Source organism: Cinclus cinclus, chromosome 3 (genome assembly GCF_963662255.1).
Source record: "Cinclus cinclus chromosome 3, bCinCin1.1, whole genome shotgun sequence".
NCBI lineage: Eukaryota > Metazoa > Chordata > Aves > Passeriformes > Cinclidae > Cinclus > Cinclus cinclus.
The window spans coordinates 116,147,737-116,161,363 of NC_085048.1; the positions used below are offsets into that span (position 1 = coordinate 116,147,737).

General features: G+C 47.7%; 1 protein-coding gene across 1 annotated transcript in view; it reads right to left on the reverse strand.

Moving 5' to 3' along the window:
• Window positions 1-5,736: 5,736 nt before the first annotated feature.
• Window positions 5,737-13,627, reverse strand: part of ACSS1 (acyl-CoA synthetase short chain family member 1) — a 30,791-nt gene continuing 22,900 nt past the window's right edge. The window contains exons 11-14 of the mRNA XM_062490711.1: window positions 12,460-12,587; window positions 10,942-11,005; window positions 10,269-10,387; window positions 5,737-8,902 (exon numbers count right to left, since the gene is read on the reverse strand). Of these exons, the coding sequence (XP_062346695.1) occupies window positions 8,729-8,902; window positions 10,269-10,387; window positions 10,942-11,005; window positions 12,460-12,587 (485 nt within the window). The 3' untranslated portion in view covers window positions 5,737-8,728. The remainder of the gene's footprint in view (window positions 8,903-10,268; window positions 10,388-10,941; window positions 11,006-12,459; window positions 12,588-13,627) is intronic.

Sequence of the window (13,627 nt, forward strand, 5' to 3'; positions counted from 1 at the left end):
GCAGCGTGGTTTAGGCGTCCCAGGAGGGAAAGAGGAGCTCTGTGCAGCCATGGGGCCGTCCCCAAGAACGCCCGGGTGGAGAAACGGTCCGGCCTGGCCCCCGCTCTCTGAGGACGGAGCGAAGCCGCTTAGTGGTAGCGTGGGCAGCGGGACCCGCCTGTAGCCAGGGCCCGGGGTCTCGGCCCACGCTGCGTGGCTGCCAGTCCTGCAGCTGAGCTGCCAGGCGTGCCGGCCCCGTAGTCGGGGCACGTGTCACGACCTTGTGGAGCCCTTTGTCCCCAGGAGCGGGCCCGGGGCCCTGTAAGCAGGGCCGGCGCGGCTCCTTTAGCCGGGAGACAGGAACGAGCGCCCCCCGGCCCTTGCGAGGCCGCAGCTTGAAGAGGCGCCGCGTAGGGGGGGGCGCGAGCTCCCCGGGCTCCCTGGTGCGTGTGAAGAGGCTCCCCGGGCTCCGGCCGGCCCTGTAAGCGGGGCACGGGCCGGAGCCCGCGCCTCGGTGGCGCTTGCTGGGAGTGCCGGGCCGCGGGGGGCGGCCCCGTAAGCGGGGTGGCGCGCGTCCCCCCGGGCCCGGCGGGCGGTTGGTGGGACCCCCTGTAATCAGGCGGGTATCCCTGGCCTTGGCCTTTCAGAGGCCCGGGGCCAGGAGTCACGGGGCCGGGCGTGCGCCCTCCCCGTCGTCGGGGCTGGGAGCCCCGGCCCCTCGGCGTTAGGCCGTGAGCTGGAGCGCTTGAGCGTCGAGTCTCCTTCCTGTCTCCCTGGGGGAAGGCCGAGCTCTGTGGCCCCCTGGGTGTTGACCGGCCTGTAAGCAGGCTGCAGGTCTGGGAACCTTTGTGCTCCCTCAGCTGGCAGCCTGCGTGGGGCGAGCGCCCCCTTGGTGGGGAGCGGCCCGGAAGCGGAGAGAAGGAGCCTCCGTAGGCCCTGGGGAGCGGGGCCGCCCCGTAAGCGGGGGCCGGTGCCCTGGAGTCCCGGGCACTTTGCAATCCAGGCAGCGGCCCGAGCTCCCTGTAAGCAGGGCTGCAGCCCGTTTGGCCGCTGCTTTGCAGTGCCCAGCTTCATTTGCCCAGAGGGCCTGGCTCCCAGCAGCGCACGGGACGCCGCGGGACGTCGCAGCGGTGAGTGAAGCTGAAGCTGGAGGCTTTTGTGGAGGTGGGGGTGCGCGGGAGGCGGCTCGAGGGTCGATTTCCCCGGGGGGCGCTGTCGGGTGGCGGTTCCCCGCCCTGAGGAGCCGGAGCTCTCCGGGCCTGAGCGCGTGGTGGTCCGTTGGCAGGAGCGGCGGGACGCCGAGGCAAGAGCGGGCCGAGGAGAGCAGCGGCTTCGAGCTCAAGAGTGGAACGGCGAGGCAAGAGGGAAGCCAGGAGGGCGGCAGGTCGCAGCTGAAGGAAGAGGGGGCGAGAGAGGCCCTCTGGGCAAATGGCATTCCTGTCACGGCCGGGGCGCCTTGTGGGTGCCGCGGTGGGTTTTGCGCTGGGCAGCCATCCCTGTAAGCGGGGCTTGGCCTTTGCTGTCGTTGGCCTTTTGCCGTTGTGCTCCTTTGGCTGCCTGGAGAGAGGGGCGACCCTGTAAGGAGGGTGAGAGCCCCCGTCTCCGCACCCGCGGGGGGGAAACGGAGCTCTGTGTCTTTTTGAGTTTCTCAGAGAGGCATCAGAATGCTGTAGTCAAATTAAAGCCTTTAGCTACTTACATAAAATATATTGAGCTCCTTTTCGATGAGATGGAGTTCTAAGATGAAGTGACTAATTTTAAATTACTATGTGCTTTAAGTTTGTTAACGAGCTAAAGTGTTTCAATCTAGTGTAACTGCAAGTTGGTATATCAAGGTTCACGGTGTGCTCGAAAATACAGTTCTAGATATAATAAAAATATTTTAAGAATATTGCTTTCTTTCTTTGGATCGGATAGATGGGGTATATGCACAAGTTATAGGTTGACTTCTGCATTAGAGAGCTAGATTTTTAATAGTTTTAGAAGTGAGATGCTTCAGAGTGATGTTTTTGTGTATTGGGTAATTTTTAAGTTTGAATCATTGCTTTGGGGAGACATTTCTCTTACTCCCTGTCTCCTCACCACCATCAGCATCCGGAAGGAGATTGGAGGTGCTTCTGCAACCTCTTCCTGTATTCAGGACTCACTACCCAGTCACAGCTTCTTCCTCTGGTCAGGACGCTCTAGCACGCTGCAGGTTCTGCTTGTATTCAGGACTCTACGCCGAAATCTGTTCCCATGATCTTTAAGACATCTTGGTCGTTTTAGACTGGTGTGACTTTACAGTATTTTACAGCAACCAGCAAGTGCTTTGCTCTTTAGACCATGTCTCACCATACTTTTCTTCACTGGTCCTCTCCTCTTCCTCTTTTGCTACATTTTCTTTGTGTCATTTGTGCTGCCCTTTGTGACTTGGCATTTCGAGGGGGCCACCTATTGACATGTTTGGGGGACACAGGACCATACACATTCTGTATAGTCAAAAGGTTTCCAATTCTCTCCATTTGGGCAATGTGCAAACTGTCTCAACCTTCTCCCAAAAGAGTCTTCAGAGTTATTTTGGTGTTGTCATCCCTATAGTTGAAACCCTTTTTTGAGTTTCCTTTGCTGCCCACCCTGGGTGTCCTGCCCTGTTTTTCTCCCTGAAGTTGTACCCCCCAGTGAGATTTGCCTTCCCTTACCATCCCCTCTGCGTATCCATATTCTGTCGATTCTTCAGGGACCTCCCTGGTCCATTTCTCATCTCTCTCCCGGAGTCTCCTGGAATGCAATCAATTGCCTGGTGGCGACCGGCACTGAAGGGTTCTGGCTACCAGAACTGGCTGGATGCCTCCAGCTCTTCTTGCCACACGCTGGTCCCAGATGGTGGAAGGTCCCAGTCCTTTTTGCAAATAAAGGGAGAGAGTCCACTGGGGAACATGCCCACAGGGTTTTCTGTCTCAAGGTTTAGGAAGGGCCAGCCTCCTTTAATCATAAACTCCCGGCTGCATGTTGCGCTCTTCTTCTGTCATTGGCCAAGATCCTAGGAAGGTGCAGCTTTCCTGAGCTGCCTACCACATACGTCCCCTTGAACCTGTCATTTTACTCCAGAGTGCAGAAGTTCAGGCTTGTGCAGATCCAACTCTGTCAGGATGTGAACACTAGTTAAGATGTCTGGGGTGTGAAACAACCTGCTCCTCAAAGTCAGTAGGCATGCCAAGACCCATTTCAAAGGCATTAAAACCCCCACTTTCCTGTGTCACATTGGTTGTAAAAACCTTAGCTTTCCTCTCAAGACACTGAAATGAAAGCCATGCTGTTGATAAAAGACTGGCCTTGGGGTCGCAGGGCACTTTCTGTGCCCCATGTGTTTTTATCTGCTCTTCTTTGGGCGAGCACGGTGAGGCCACGGTGCATTTCCCCCTGGAGTGCCAGCTGCAGGCGGGGAAAAGCGCAGGGAGACGGGCAGCCACAAAGGCCCCCCCCCTCTCTGCTGATTGCCGACTTCTAGTGCCCGTTCCAGGCCTGTGAACTGGCAGAGGTGCTGGGCTCTTCTTGCTTAGCTGCTCCCCGTCAGCTGCTTGTAGGAATTTACCCAGATGTGAGTGTGACACCTACGGCCCTGTCCCTGTCAGCCCACAGGCTCCCAGAACATCCTCTTTGCTTCTTTCTTGCCTGTCTGCGTAATACAGCATACTGAGATTTTTCTGTTTGCTTTTGGTTCTACAGAAAGGACCCTGCTTGTCCCTGCTGAGAATGGAACTACGGCTTTGCTAAATCTTAAAAACCCCATTTGTTAGCAAGAGTGGCTCAGTAGACGAGGGCGGGCTGTAAAAAGGGAGCCCCCCCCAGCTGTTTGCTGCTTAGGAGTGCAAAATGTTATTTGATATCTTGCGTAGTAACAAATTGTGTGGGCTTTCCACGGAGAGGTTCTCTAGTCCAGAAGGGGAGGCAAGGCAGGAGTTCCTTTACTCTGTGCTCTGGCTGAATTCACAGAAAAGGTAAGAAAAAGACCCTGAGGTTTGTAGCACTGATCCCTGGGGACATCAACTTTCCTCAACAACCAGTTCAGCTCAGGACCTTGGGACCTCTATTCCATGACCCTTTCTAATTGTGCTTTGAGGTTGTCATTCCTGGGAATGCAGAGAAGAGTAAAATCACGTCCCCAAAATTCAATTGGTATAGAAAGAAATCTGAGTGTTCTGCATGTGAGGCCCTGGATGAACAGTAAAAAGCACTGGGTTGTCCTCTCCCAGCCCCAACATACCCAAAGCCAAAGTAAGCTGTCAGGTCAGACGCCCACAGTCATAGCAGATACACAACAGCTATAGATACACAGAAGTGTAAGAATGATCTGCTACAGCAGATTTTATTCCCAGTGTTTGTAGGCTGGTAGTTTTTGCACAGCCGTGGTAATTTCCACTGCAGAAGGTGGTTACGTCCGCAAATCCTTCCATGCCAGAGAAAACAGGGCTAGGGTCACTGCTGTGAAAAACATGCTTCACCCCTAGAGTCAGCCAGAAGAGAATTCCCTGTCTAGAGCTGTCTCTTTTCAAGGTGAAAAGGGATCATTTGTTCCTGCGTAGTTTCAAACCAGAAACCTGTCCCTGAAATCAGTTTCTGTGGCTTTAATTGGTCACAGAGACAGCTCTTGTATGTAATTGTGTTAGACCATAAAACAGTCTCCATTTTTACCAGTAAATTATCAGTAAATAGATCAGGGCAGTTGCAGAATTGAGAGACTAAAGTGAGATGGGCACCTGCTTTTCTGTCTAGACCTTTCTGTGACTTGCCAGAAGGTTGCAAGAGCTGTCAGTGGCACTGGAACATTTGTAAAAGCTGGAGGTAGAAGGCTAATGGTGTCTCGTCCCCTCATGCCTATTGTTTTATCCATGGGATAGGCAGAGGGTAAAACTCAGTCTTTCTCACTTCTTAATGGACAAGACACCCTGCAGAGGGTGTGTTTTGTGTTACTTACAAATGACCCAAGGCACCTGGAAACAAATTCCTTCTCATGTGCTTGATTCTGGGACAGCTACGCACTTTCTATGTAATGCTGTCCCTCATGTTGCCCACACATACCCTGCTTTCACTCCTTTTCTTCTTGTGCAAGGTGTGCACAAAGCAAGGAGCTGAACTATCCATATCTACTAATGGTAATTAAATATTACCACTCATTACCCTCCGTTTGCATCACAAAGGAAAATGTGCAAAGCAGTGGGATCTCAGGGTTTATACGAGATGTGCAGCTTAGTGACATCCAAATGTTCGACTTTTCCATTTTATGCAGTGGCAGTTTTCTGGCATAACTGATTTCCTGTGAGCTAGTGTTTAGAGAAGAGGAAAAAAGCAAAATATCAATTTGGATCACAATTCATCCTGAGTTCTAACTCCTTTCCTGTCCTTTGACAGTTCAGAGAACTGAGAAAGTCCCAGACCCTTGAGAGGATAGGTCCGACACCTACAATGGAAAGCCAGCCCATTACATTTATTTCCTTTACTGAAAATATGAATACAAAGATCACTGAAGACACTGGTCAAGGACAAGAAATGTGTTCAAAGCATAATTAAAAGTAAACAAAATTCAATTAAAGGCTTTTTATTAGACTGTACAAAACATACTTCTCGACAGGTGGAGGTTTCCATTTATGGAATTGGAAAAATCATGGTCTTTGTCTCCACTTGGGGGGAAAAGCACCATGACCAGGTCTTACTGGCAAAACTGAGAGGGGAAAGAAAAGCATATTGGTCCTTTGCAAGAAATGGCAACAGGTAAAATTGACTTTGGATGTCTTTTAATGTAAGTTACAATGGTAATTTGTCAAACAACCATACATCCCTTATGAACACACAAAGGTTTAGAATTCAACAGCTCTGCTTTGTTAAATTAAGAAATTGCCCCCAAGTTTGTCCCACGATCCAAGTGATACCTGACCACTGATTGCTGAAGATCAGCTTGTGTTAAGAGCCTTGCAGGCCTGGCTACTTCAGAAACTTCCTCCTTTCTGGCATTTCAGGCACTGAGAATATCAGTGCCAATTCTGTGGTCTGAATCCCTCCCTGAGCCATATACCTGCTGTATATTAAGTAGAAAGCACTGTAACCATACACCAGTGCTGTTGTTGGTGAAAATGTAAAGCTGAAATCAAGCTTGCAGTGAAGAGGCAACTGCTGCTGCTGCTAGCAGAGATAGTGGGTAGAATGAAGAAAAGGGGACTTGTCTGGACAGAAACTTTAAACTCTGGAAGTAATATATAAAATTTCAATTTCAAGATTTCTATGAGTTGCCTACTTAAGTAAAGCACAGTATCCTTCTTTTCATTAGAAGTGTTCTTTCCAAGCCCTTCCAAGCTGTATTTTTACCAAACTCGGGGTGCCATTGCACGGGCTGGGCACAGGCTGTCAGCTCCAAGAGTCAGTGCTGGGACACTTGCAGAAGTGCAGTTTTAGTGAGAGACTGAGGCTGCCCAGCACAAACTGTGTCCACTGCAGAACACCACGTGGGCAGCACTGGAGCACCTTGTGCTCTCTTGTAATACCCCAAGGGGGCCTCTGAGGAGATGCACATGCCAAACACTATAGCTCAGCTGTGGAAATAAGATTTGTATGGGAAGGACCTCAAGGATCAGCTAGTTGAACCCCCTGCCATGGGCAGGGACACCTTCCCCTAGACCAGGTTGCTTAAAGCCCCATCTAACCTGGCCTTCAACGTTTTCAGGCACGGGGCATGCACAAGTTCCTGTCTACACCACAGCTGGCACAGATGTGAATTTATTGAGCTTCTGCAACTTTCTGGTCAGCCTGCAACCCCCTTGGCAGCCACGGTCCCCAAGTCCATGCAAGCTGAGACAACAGGAATGCAGGTGAGGGAGTATACCCATCTCTCATTTTCCCTGAGCAGAGGAATTGGATGACAAATGTCCCAATGCACCAAAGCACACTGCTCCTCACACAGACAGTGTTTGTGAGAAAGTTCACATGAATTAAACCATGGGTCTGTGACCACTGGGACGACACATTGAAAAATTTCAGGTCAAAAAGAAAAGGAAATATATTTTACTTACAAGAAATTCTTCTTTGATTAAAACAAAAGTGTGCAATCTTGTTCAAAAGAAATTTTTCTTCCTCCATACTGTTATTTCAGACTGCATGGAGACGATTTGTTTAAACAAGTCAGTGTACATTTTCTGTCAGAAACATTAACCCTCGTCTGCTTCCCACTTGGAAATTACTTAAAGAAGCAGGTTGGCTTTTTTCCCTATTACAGTGGCAATAAAGTAGTGTCTGTCTCCTAAAACATTAGCATCCTACCAACTCTATCAAACCTTCAAATCTTTTGATCTTCAACTTCCCAGATAGTTCGCAGGGTGTTTACTTACCTTATGTAAAAATTTCAGCCAGAAGGATGGGATATTTAACAAAGGATGGTATTCCTTACTATATTTTTCTGTCCCTAGAGACATTTGCAAAAATTTTTTAAGAGGTGAATGCAGCTGATATCCTTGGAGGAACTCTGGGATCTAAGACAACACCACCTGTTTGTGAGAACATATCATACTTCAAGCAGCCTGCTTCCCATTCTGTTACCAGAATCTCTGCTGGCCAGAAAACTCCCCATGCCTTTCCCACTCCTACAGATCACCTACCCATTTCCCTCCTGCCTTTCCTCCCTCCAGTTAGGTGCAGAAATTGTCTTTGCAGTACACAGTCTCCCTGGAAAAAGCAGTGTTGCTCCAATTAAATTCAGGAATAAGTAGCCATACAAATTCTTTTGTACAGCCCAAATATGAGGAGTGCTTAAACTGCAATGTGGTCATTATAAAATTAATCCAGAAATAAAACACTGTCAAGTTCAATTGCATTTCTGAAAGCATAGGAAAGACAAAGGTTGTTCTTCCCTGCTATTCTGAGGTTGCTGGTCTTGAATGCTACTGTCACTTTTCACAAGGAATCTAAGAGGCACTTTTTTAGTGGACTGTGCAGTTTGTGGGTGTCCACATGGCACTAAACTCTTTGGTAAATCAGCTTGGCAGAAATGCACTGAGGACATGTAGGAAGTCCAGTCATGGGCTTTGTGGCTCCTTTTTGCAGCTGTAAGTGCTGGTGTTGGGTTACCTAGGTGAGACATGAAGGGCCACAGGCTCCCTGACCTTCTCTGGGAAGTCCCAGGACACATGGTGGTAAGAACAAATCCATATGACGAAAGCCAAAGGAGATATCAGAATAATGGGTGAAGTCAAGGAAAAACTCTCAGACTAGCCATGTCCTTCTCATGTCCCTAGTAGTGCATATGAAACATCATCTAGAATACTCAGAATTGCTGAAAAGGCACCACAGTTGCAGTGAAATGCTTGGACTCCAAGATATCCAAGCTGAAGGAATAATTGAAGAAATATTTTCCAGGGCTTCTTTTACAACAGCAAAAAGTATTGTATAAACAGTGTTTCTCTGTACAATAACATTAAAAAGAGAAACATTAACATCTGCATCTTGCTTCAGCTCATGTTAAATTTCAGCATAGCTCATGGAAACCACCACCAACTGCTCTACAACAGCCCCAAACACAAGGAAAAGGAGTTCAATGAAAGTGGAAAACTGCAGACTGCTCGTAGCCCTTGCCATCTCAAAAATGTTGTGGAGTGGAAAATCTTGTTCCCCTAGAAGTAAACAGGTTTTTTTTAAAAAAAACACCAAGAGAGAACTATGCTGTTTGCCTGGTTATTTGGAGACCTTCCACATTTCCAAAGGAGAGAAATTCCAGAGCTGCCTGTTATGAGGAACTCTTCTCCTTGTATTTCTGGTAAGCATCCAGTATCTCTTTGACAACACTTGGATCATCAAGTGTGGTGACATCTCCCATGTCGCTTGATTGTTCAGTGATTACTTTCCTCAGGAGCCTCCTCATGATCTTCCCTGATCGAGTTTTAGGGAGGCGCTTTACCACCTGCAAAGAAGGGAAGGATGCACCTTTAATAGAACTTGAGTCCTGCTGGAAACCTTTAGGTAATCTGGCTGGACTTTCCTAAGCCTGGCACACTATTTCATGGCCACAGCTCCTGTGAGGCTCCTGGGAAATAGATCATGGAGCACACTAGGTTATGTCCAAGGAAAGGAGTGTCACTAGCTATACATTTTATTCTTATTTTAAGTGGACTTTGTTTCCCACTGCTATGTGCAGACTGAGTGCTGCAGGATACACAGCTCTTTTAGGCATCAGGTCCTGAATATGCTGTTAACTATTAAAATCTAATTACACGTGAGAACTGAGGTACCAATGGTGACAGAAATCTCAACACATTACCAGAACAGACAGAAATATATATTCAGCTTTACACGGCAGGAATATAAAGCAACACAATTCTGCACACAAGCTGCAGGGTCTCCTACTCAAGGGATATGTCCTGTCTGCTGATATTTTTCTCTGCCTGGTATGTGTTAGCCTACACACCTTCCTTCATAACCAGAATCATCTAAAAGGCCTTGGCTATGCCTCCTGGGAAGGACTTACAGCAATTCAAAGGCTTTAGCATAAACGTGAGCCTGATGAAGAGTTCTCAGACACTGAGCAGAGACAATAACAGGTTTCACTCACATTCTGCTACATAATCAGCCTAGTAGGCTACAAAATTCTACAGCATTAACTGACATGCACAGAAAAGAGTTAGAGGACTTCTCTGCTGAATTACCCCAATACACAGGGAAATGGAGGCATTCCCTTGCACACCAGCAAGTTCTAGAAGCTTCTCCAATCCACTGAGGATATCCTGGGCTGTTCCAAGTGGAAGGAGCCACTCTTGCCTTCTCCTTTTGTATTCTGTTGCCTGTGCCTTACTGTCCACCTTACACACATATGGCTAAAGCAGAGCCCTTCAAAGAAACATCAGGTCACTGCCTCCAAGACAACAGAAATGAATACAGGCAGACCTTGGGGGACAGCTAAGGGCCTGATTAGTGAACTCTCCCCTAACATGCAAAAGGAGCTGCTGATGAGGAGGCTTGAGACAGATTGGAGCTCATCAGTGCTTCTAGGGCCAGGCCTGTTGTGCAACGGAAAGAGTGTTTTGAGGTCTGATGTTGATGCTGGTTATCACTGCAAGCTAGCTGGGCAGTGTCACTGCCTCTCAGTGCCTCTCTCACATGCACACAGGCCACTGCACCTGCCCTCCCCCTCCCTAGATCCCTCCAACCAGTTCTGTTTTCCTGCCTCTTTATCCTGCCAGAGCAGAACAGCAGCACTGCAGGCAGGACGGTGAGGGCTGCTTGATGTGACCATTTCCTGTTGCTGGTACCAGTTTCAGTCTCCCACTTACCAGAATGTGGTCAGGCACAGCATACTTTGCTATCTTCGAAGCCACTATGGTTTTGAGCTCTTCTTTGATATCGTCTACACGAGGTGTCTGCTCCTTTAGCACTATGAAAGCAAAGGCACCTGGAAGACAAATGAGCAGCAGCCACAAACCTCATATTAGATAGTGTCTGGGAAGACCAACGATGCTCATTTGAATGCCAAGGAAGGTTTCAAGTTATTCCTGTGCACAATCTAGGAACTGGAAAGAAATCCACTATCTTTTTTACAAAAGCAAGTCAGACTCCAGCCGTGAAACGACGGCCCAGCCTTTTCTTGGCATCTGTGACTGATCTCAGTGACGATGAGAAGTCAACATAAATAACCAAGGTGTTAATGGCATCAAAATGTAAATCAGCTATTCCCATTCTATTCGAAGGACATTTCTAAGCACAATCCTATAAAACGAAGCTCTACCATATACATAAACATAATGTATGAAAACAGTTTAGGGAGTAACACCTTAACATGAATATGTAGCTATTTTCATGGCTATTATTGTCTCTTGGGGCTGCAGCCCCAACCAGCCTAAGGTAACTGCCCTCCCATTTCCCTCAGCATCTCCTAACAGGCAGCCTGGGTTAGAATTTAAGGGAACTACATGCAGATGTCATGTCAGGACACTGCTTTTCACATACCTTCTCCTTTGATCTTATGTGGATATCCAACCACAGCTGTCTCAGGGACCTCAGGGTGATCAGCCTTCACAAAAAGTCAAGCAAAAATACACAAATCAGAACTGCTTCAAATCCTACAGATTCTGTGTCAGCTGCTCTACAAACAAAACAACTTGCCATATCTTGCTCTCCTCTTGACAGATCCTGCTGAAAGCACAACAGGAAAGCTGGATGCCAACTTCCTACTGCAGGGTCAGCTGCTGGCCATGGCCATGTCTCAAGGAGTAGCTCTGTACTGGCCCTGCTTTTATACACAAGAATAAGTACTCCTACGTCCAATGCTTAGCCCACTGCACACCAAGCTGAATTTTCAACAGCTGGAAACCTTCTTTTTCTTTGTGCATGACTGTGATCCCAAATGGTGACTGGCCACTGCCAAACCACAAGCAAAACTAGTCTTGAAGTGCTCAGTGCTAGAGAGAACTGTGGCCAGCCGAGATAAAAAGTGAAGTTGCCAACATCACAGTCCACACTGGACTTGTGCTTATAAGTGCCCAAAGCTCACCAGAAAGCAGAAAGATTTAGATTTTTTCATTCCCTAACCCAAATGCACTTTTGTTGTTATGCTACACAAAAGTGATTACTTCTGTTGCACTGCAGAGTTTAATTTAAAATTCTGCAGTAAGAAGTGCACAGATCAGGAGAAACCACGTATCTGCATCCCACAACAATGAATGGATTATGTTATCTTAAATTAGATTCAAATATGAAAGTAAACATCATAGAGCAATCTAGGCACATAAATATATTTGCTCTTATACATGCATACACATACACAGATTTTGAGAGGAACTGGATCCTACAGCTATGATCAGAAACTTGTACAGAGAGAAGAATTGCTCACAGAGGATAAAGTAGCATCCTCTGTTCCATGTGAACACAGCTCAGGTTCATCAGATGTTACATTTAAGTGCCATTTGCATGCAAAGCACATAATATAGAAATAAATATACAGGTCAAGCTTTAAATATGAACACTCTGAGGACTTTTTGTGTTCAATTACCAGGGATTCTATTATTTTCTCTCAAAAAAAGGCTAGCCTTGCAGCTGACATAAGTCAAGGTTGCTTTATGTTTAACACTGCTGAATTCTCAGGCACACTCAGCTAGTTCAGATAAGCAGGAACGACAGGTTTAGGAAGGAGAGGTCAGGTGTTAGCAGAGGGGAAGGAAGGAATAGGAGAGGCACTTATCAAGTGTCCACCAGCATCCAATACGCCAACTGCAACAGTACAGCATCACTGAAACAGCTGTGACAGCTCAATTGCAGGGACTGCCCACAGTGTGGCTCCCCTCACTTGCTCATTTGTTTTCTCCTCAGTAAGGGAGCTGTTCCCTCTTGCACCTTTGATATTCATGGTGCATCAAGCTGTCTATGCAGGGACAGGGGTTTGAAGGCAAGAGACAAAGCTGCTTTCAAAGGATCATCCTAACCCATAGATATGCCCTGTCAAGGGAACTCTACCTGCTTGTAACTTACCATTGCATCTTCTATTTCTGCTGTCCCCAGCCTGTGTCCACTTATGTTAATGATATCATCCATGCGCCCTGTTATCTGGTAATAGCCTTTCTGGTTCCTGTAAGCACCATCCCCTGTGAAGTAGTAACCTGCAGCAAAGACACAGGGCTGATCAGCAGCAGCAAGTGTGCTGGTTTTGGTCTCTGGTGCAGCACAGACCACGCTGTAGGATGGTGAGCAGGGCAGGGTGGATCGGGCAGCTCACAGGTTTTCACAAACTCACAGCTGTGTGACCTGCCTCACACCATTTTTCACTTCCCTCTGCCATCCCTGGCCCTTCTTTGCTCTACCTGAGCTGTGCTGCCTCCTAATAAGCACCTCAAGAGCACCAAGAGTGTGAAGCTCAGGTCTGTGCCAGGATGGACAAATCAATGTAGGCAAACAGTGGCTGACATTCCTACAGCAAAACCAAGCCCAGCAACATAGCCCAGCGATGCTCAGCTGGATTTACAGAACCAAGAGGAGCTCTCTGATCTCTCTAGGCTTTGCATGCCTAGATCTGCACAGCAGCTGCGTGCTCAAGCCTCTTGGTACACACAGTACTAAGACAAAACTACTTCAAATGCTATTTGCCACCATGCCACAGGCTACTGGTCAAGCTCACAGCTGCTGCTGGCTACACCTCAGCACACACAGAAAACTACAGCTGTTCAGCTGAAAGGGAGCAGCTCTGTTACATTTTGTACATGGGAACACTGCCAGGTTTTTTTTTAATCACTTACACTAGGATGGATGAAAAGCCATTTTCCCCTCCCAGCTAACAAAGATCCAGATCCTAGATAACAATCACTCTCCAGCATGAGAATATGGGAGAAACACTGCTATCAGACTAGCTAAAAAACTCCAAATCACCCCATGATCAACATGGAGGGTCTCAAACACTTCATGGAAACTGAAAATGACCCAGGGTTTCCTGGAAACTCCAGTGTCACTGAAGAACATTCGGTAACACAGATTGTGCTGGGTCTTCACCAAGGCCATGACTGTATCTGAAGTGTTCCATTGGCACATCTAAAAGGTAGCAGGCAGCTACTGCTGTGAAATCTGAAGGTGTTTCTTTCCAGGACCCATTATTGCCCTATTCATGGACTTTCAGTCATGTTTTCTGCCCTTTCAGATCAATTAAACA